Source organism: Octopus bimaculoides, chromosome 11 (assembly GCF_046866305.1).
Source record: "Octopus bimaculoides isolate indiv1 chromosome 11, ASM4686630v1, whole genome shotgun sequence".
In the NCBI taxonomy this organism is placed as follows: Eukaryota; Metazoa; Mollusca; class Cephalopoda; order Octopoda; family Octopodidae; genus Octopus; species Octopus bimaculoides.
In genome coordinates this window covers 18,992,630-19,000,129 of record NC_142938.1, presented here as the reverse complement: position 1 = coordinate 19,000,129, position 7,500 = coordinate 18,992,630, and the positions used below count along the sequence as shown (strand labels likewise).

Genomic DNA, 7,500 nt, shown 5'->3' with positions numbered 1-7,500 from the left:
TATATATATATATATATATATATATATATATATATATATATAGGCGTAGGAGTGGCTGTGTGGTAAGTAGCTTGCTTACCAACCACATGGTCCCGGGTTCAGTCCCACTGCGTGGCATCTTGGGCAAGTGTCTTCTACTATAGCCTCGGGCCGACCAAAGCCTTGTGAGTGGATTTGGTAGACGGAAACTGAAAGAAGCCCGTCGTATATATGTATATATATATATATGTATGTATGTATGTGTTTGTGTGTCTGTGTTTGTCCCCCCAACATCGCTTGACAACCGATGCTGGTGTGTTTATGTCCCCGTAACTTAGCGGTTCGGCAAAAGAGACCAATAGAATAAGTACTAGGCTTCTAAAGAATAAGTCCTGGGGTCGATTTGCTCGACTAAAGGCGGTGCTCCAGCATGGCCGCAGTTAAAAGACTGAAACAAGTAAGAGTAAAAGAGTATATATATATACATATATGTATATATATAAATTATATATATATATATATACATATACATGTGTGTGTGTGTGTGTGTGTGTGTGTGTGTGTGTGTATGTGTGTGTGTGTGTGTGTGTGTAATTATGCATGGAGAGAGTAATAGATGAGTATTATGACCAGTCAGTGTAGAGACAGTACAATGCAATATAAATGAAAATCAAACACACCAGTGTGGACGGCCTTAATAGCGTGTGCATGTGTGTGTGTGTGTGTACATCTAGCTGTCTGTCTGTGTCCCAGTACAAATACAAATATTGGGTGCACGAAAATTAATCGCACCATGATTTTCTGGCAGTCTGACAGAGATGTAGAATTTTAGAATTGAGAGGCACCAGATTATGGAAAAGTCATATATATATATATATATATATATATATATATACTGAATATATTCAGAGTACAAAGACAAAGATGTCATAAAAACAGAATCTGTTAAAATACATCATGTGTAATAACACTGTAGAATTATAATTAAGTTAGAATGGTAATAGCCAAACAAATTTGGAGTTCTTAGTTTTGATTTTTGGGTTTTTTCTTCTTTTTTTTTTAAGTGCAGGTATGGCTGTGTGGTTAAGAAGCTGCTTCTTCAACGATGTGTCTCTGGGTTCAGACCCACTGTGCAGCACTTTTGGTAAGTGTCTTCAACTATATAGCCCTAGGTTAACCAAAGGCTTGTGAGTGAAATTGGTAGACAGGAATTGAGTGAAATTCCATTATATGTATATATATATATATATATATATATATATATATATATATATATATATATATATATATATATATATATATATATATATATATATATATATGTCATCATCATCATCATCATCATTTAACGTCCACTTTCCATGCTGGCATGGGTTGAATGGTTTGACTGAGCGCTGGCAAGCCAGAAGGCTGCATCAGGCTCCAATCTGATCTGGCAAAATTTCTACAGCTGGATGCCCTTCCTAACACCAACCAATCCGAGAGTGTAGTGGGTGCCTTTTATGCGCCACTGGCACGAGAGCCAGTCAGGCGGCACTGGCACGTAAATGTTGAACAACGAAAAGAGTACTCAATACCACATTGGTGGATATATAATTTCTTTATTTGTGAATGAAGGCTACCATTGGTTTCATGTATATATCTATGTGTGTGTGTGTGTGTGTGTGTGGAGGTGCAATGGCCCAGTAGTTAGGGCAGGAAACTCGTGGTCGTAAGATCACGGTTTCAATTCCCAGACCGGGTGTTGTGAGTGTTTATTGAGTGAAAACACCTAAAGCTAAATGAAGCTCCAGTAGAGGGTGGTGGCAAACTCTGCTGTACTCTATCACCACAACTTTCTTCCTGTTTCTGTTGTACCTGCATTTCAAAGGGGACAACCTTGTGACACTCTGTGTCACGCTGAATCTCTCTGAGAACTACGTTAAGGGTACACATGTCTGTGGAGTGCTCAGCCACTTGCACATTAATTTCACGAGCAGGCTGTTCCGTTGATCGGATCAACTGGAACCCTCGACGTCATAAGCGACAGAGTGCCACGAATGTGTGTGTGTGTGTGCGCATGTGTGTGTGTATGTGCATACACATACACACACTCATATATGCATATACATGCATATATATATATATATATATATATATATATATACACACATACACACACACTCATGCATATACATGTATATATATACACATATATATACATACACACACATATATACATACACACACATATATATATATATACACATGTATATACACACACACACATATATATATATATAAGATATCAACAATAATACATATAGATAGATTGATAGATAGAAAGATAGATAGACACACACAAACACACACACAAGTTTGTTTTTGTGTCAAGCTATATGAAAAGAAAAGAAAAACAATTTAACATTAAACTGAAGGGTTGCTCAATACCTTCTATTAGAGTACATATTTATTAAACTTTTCCTAGGAAAAGGTTGACAGTGGCTTCACAGTTTTAGCTTGCTTGCTTTCAACAGTGAGATTATATAAAGAAAGAAAAAGAAAGAGAGAGAGAGAGCAAAGAAGGAGGGTAGGAGAGACACACACACACCACACACACACACACATATATATAGTCTAATGTCTAAATCATGTTAGAGTGGAATTGTCTGCAAAAAGCCATGAGAGAGGACACTGAGAAGAATGTTACATAATACACAATGGTATTTAAAGACATCTCCAAGTGTACAGGACAAAGAGAGAAAAAGATGGAGAGAAAGGATGAGAGAAGAAATAGAGAAAGAGAGAGAGAGAGAGAGGCAGGAGTGGGATGAGGAAGAAGAGAATGGTAAAAGAAGGAGTTGGAGGGAGTGAAAGAGAGAGAGTAGGATGGCGAGAAAGAGAAGGAGTGAAAATCAGAGAGCTAGAGAGAGTTCAAGAGAAAGAGGGGAAAAGAGAGAGAGAGTCTCTGTGTGTGTGTGTGTGTGTGTGTGTGTGTGTGTGTGTGTGTGTGTGTGTGTGTGTGTTGTTACGCTACTCTGTATAGAAGAAGTAAAGAGAAATATATATATGTATAACAAGAGCAAAAATAGCAACAACAACAACAACGATGATGATGATGATGATGATGATAAATGCAACAAAATCCTGCCCTATCAATTAACGCACAGATACTCAGAGATGTGCTCACAAACACACACACACACACACACATATTCAGATACACACATTCAAACATACACACATACATACATACATACATGCATACATACATACATACATTCATACATACATACGTAGATATGCACTCACACATACACAGACACACACACACTTACACACACATATAGTCACACACACATACACACACATAGTCACACAGATACACACACATACATGCACGCACACTCACTCACACATGCAGTCACACTTACACACACACACACTCATGTTCATACATTCAGATACACACACACACACACATTCACTCACAGACACACATTTAGACATACACACATGCATGCACATGCACTCGTACACACACATACTCACACATACTCACGCATGCAATCACACATACACACACACACTCATGTTCATACATTCACTCATACATACACATGCACTCGCACACACACATGCAAGCACATACTCACACACAAATACATACACACGCACACACACACACACATATACACATACACACAGCAATTAGTCCGTATACACGTATCAAACAAGTGCGTTCCTTTCATGCAGTTAATACATATATTTAACCAGGATGCTGATGGGATATACAGTCAAGGCTGTTGCTGCTGTTGCTGTTGTTGTTGTTGTCATTGTGGTAGTTTGTACCTCTTACCTCTCCCATCACCCTCATGTCTTTTTTTTCTTTTGTCACTGCTTTTTTTGTTTTTTGTTGGGGGGATTTGTTTTTGGCTATTCCTTCTTTTGTTCCAAAAATGGCCAGTTTCCTTTAAATGACACAATTTTTTTTTGTTTGGTTTCTGTGTTTTTTTGTTCCGTCAGCGAGATTGTAATAACAGTAATGATAGCTGGGAAGAAAGAGAGGGGGAAGGAAAGAGAAAGAACGGGGAGGAGAGAGAGAGGGGGGGGAGACTTCACACTTTTTGTTGTTGTTGATTCTTCTTCTTCATCATCATATTGTTGTCATGGAAGTGACAGTGGTAATGATGATGGTGATGAGGATGATGATGATAGTGATGAGGATGATGATGATGATGATGAGGATGATGATGATGGTGATGAGGATAATGATGATGGTGATGATGGTGCTGGTCATGGTGGAGGTGATAATGATAATAGTAGTTGTGGTGGGGGTGGTGAAGTTGAGGATGTTATGATGATGATAATAGCAGTGGTCATGATGATGATGGTCGTGGTGCTGCTGGTGGTGGTGGTGGTGGTGGTGGTGGTTGAGACGCAAGCCTCTATGTGTCATGCAACTCTACAATAAATAGCAGTCAAAACCTGCCTTAATCCACATCATTGTATTGTCTTATAAAAAGGAAGGATATGGTGGATGGATTAATGTACATCCACAAAGCATTTGCTTGAGGAAAAAAAAAAAAAATCAGCTGGATGGTCACAGTTGGAACGCCGTTTATCATAAATCTGTCCCGCTTGATCAGGTCTGATTTGAGACTAAACAACAACAATAACAATGTGGAAAGTGTTGGCACTGAGATACCACCCATGAAATGGGCCAAATCAACCATTTTCTCTTGCAACAGCAAAAAAAAACAAAAAAAAAAAAAAAAAACACAGCAACAGCAAAAACAACAACAACTACAACAATAACAATAAATATATTATAAGCGAAATTAAAAATATTACACCCCAAAAAACAAAAAGTAATAAATGTAACACATGGAACACACACATATACACACTAAAAGATAGAAAATGATTGATAGGCATGTTTATAATTTCTTGGATTATTAACCTCATCTTTTTAGAGCTCATCTTTTTAGAGATGAGTGCTTAATCTTATGTTTGTCTGTCTTTATGTTCTGAGTTCAAATTCCACTGAGGTCGTCTTTACTTTTCATCCTTTCGTGGTCGATAAATTAAGTACCAGTTGCGTACTGAGGTCGATTTAATCAACTGGTCCCCTCCCCAAAAATTTCGGGCCTTGTGCTTAGAGTAGAAAAGAATATTTATATCTTATACTATATTTCAATTGGTTTTGTTCTCTATACATTCTGAGTTCAAATTCCACTGAGGTCGTCTTTACCTTTCATCCTTTCAGGGTCGATAAATTAAGTACCAGTTGTGTACTGAGGTCGATCTCATCAACTGGTCCCCTCCCCAAAAATTTCGGGCCTTGTGCTTAGAGTAGAAAAGAATATTTATATCTTATGCTATATTTCAATTGATTTTGTTCTCTATATTCCAAGGTCATCCTATTATTCCTGGATGTTTTGACAAAGTACCACACTGGATTTGAACTATGAAACGGCATGAATTTTTAATGCTGTGTTACTCTACAATGGACTCCATGAAACCCCATGGGAGTCTCATCTTTTGAGTACTGGGTGACCTCACTGGTGCTGGTGCCACATGGAAAATCACCTGGTACACACTGTAAACTGTGAAGTGGTCAGCATTAGACAGGACATCCAGTTGTAGGAATCATGCCAAACTAGACATGTGAACTTGTTGCAGCCCTCTGGCTTGCCAATTCTGGTCAAACTCTCCATCCCATGGATAAGAAAAAGGGATGCTAAACGATGCTCATGATGATGATGTACTGGTATATATGTGAAAAATATATTTTCCGTGTGTGTGTGTGTGTGTGTGTGTGTGTGTGTGTACAATTATTTTTTTGTCAGCTTCCCACGTTGACATAAGATAAAATGTGTTGTTTTTGGAAAATTTAATAAAAATTCATTTTTATAATATATAGACTGTCTTTCAAATTTTTTCTTTTATACAAATGAATTCTCTCTCTCTCTAAGATAACTTTTTTGCTTCATTTAGTTGTTTTGTTAGAATTAGAGTAAGATGGGTTGTCTGTAAAATATAAGTGTGTGGTTTTGGGGAAAATTATATAAAAAGTTTCACAGAATATGCTCGGGAATGACTGGTTTTAAACAGATATCAACGTTGCAATGTGGAAATCAGAAACAAAGATTCTTGGTTTCAAATTCTGTTAGGTAAAATTATGCAAATAAGGTAAAATTATGCAAATATCCTAGAATAAGACATTGGGTCTTAATCAGAGATCAAACTAATCAAGGAATTAGAAGGTTATTAGAATTTCTTCAGAAATATTTTAAAAATATGAAATACCCAATATGAATTCTATTGGTACTATGTGCATCTCTAGAATTAAGACAATGATGCTGATTGGAAATCAAATTGGAAGCATCATTACTCTTAGTTTGGAACTGAAGATTTCAAAACTTAGTTTAGAAATAAAAAAGAAATTATATTTCAAACCTAGTCAGTTGCTGTATATCCAGGAATAAAACAAAGTTATGATTGGAGATCAAACCATTTACAATATTAGCTTTGGTTTAGAATTGAATATTCCATGGTATTCTTTAGAAATAAGAGATTCCTAGTTCAAATCTAGTCATGAGCTGCAAATGAATCCAGGAATAAGACAGACCAAACTATAAACAAATTTAGCCTTGGTTTTAAACTGTAATGTTCCTAAAGTTATTTTAGAAAAAGAAAATCCAAAGGTTGAATCTACTTTGGTGCTATGATATGTATCTGTCCAGGAATAAGATATAAGATGGCATTCAAAGACCAAACCAAAAACATCATTACTCTAATTTTAAATGAAGTTCCCTAAATTCAGAACGAAATTGGAACTATTGCTACATCATCAGTAAAACACTTGAAAATCTGACAGAAATATAGAAAGGAGAGTTAACTCTTTAGTATTCAAACAGGTCATATCAAACCCAAATATTTTATGTTTTGTGTTCAAACTGGCCATACCTATCATTCTAAAAATAAAGTATCACATCATTGAAAGCTTGAAGTTATGAGATAATGCATGATTAATTCAGAAGATTGAGGATAAATATACTTTACATTGGTCATAGTAATATAAATGCTAAAGGGTTGAATATGTTTTGGGTCAAAAGATGAGGTTAATAATTCGAACAATAAATATCTTAATCATTATTAACAACTAATCATCATAGATAGTTAAGACATTCAAAAGAATAAGATATATAGGATTGGTGTACTCACCTGAAATTACTAAACCATTTGACCAACTGTGCTGTATTGTTTTTATTAAACCGGATGTCGGGGAAAAACACTTTTAAGATTGCGGAACTCGGATAGCGGACATAGAAAAACATCAACTTTGCTTTCCGTAGATGCATAGGTGTCAAGGTTGTAGTGTAGTGACAGTTAAGGAAAAAAAAGAGATAACATACAACAAAAAAAACAAAACATTTCAAGTATATATACACACCTCTATATTCAACACATACACACACATTCAAGTATTCACTGAGACTTTCCACCTGTATACATTCTCATTTTGTATATGGCAAT

The 7,500-nt window shown here is 36.2% G+C and overlaps 1 protein-coding gene across 1 annotated transcript in view; it reads right to left on the bottom strand.

The window, feature by feature from the left end:
- The window catches only part of LOC106880696 (uncharacterized), a 188,885-nt gene that overhangs the window by 30,180 nt on the left and 151,205 nt on the right, over positions 1–7,500 (bottom strand). Inside the window, exon 3 of the mRNA XM_089359607.1 lies at positions 7,189–7,343. Within this exon, the coding sequence (XP_089215733.1) occupies positions 7,189–7,343 (155 nt within the window). The remainder of the gene's footprint in view (positions 1–7,188; positions 7,344–7,500) is intronic.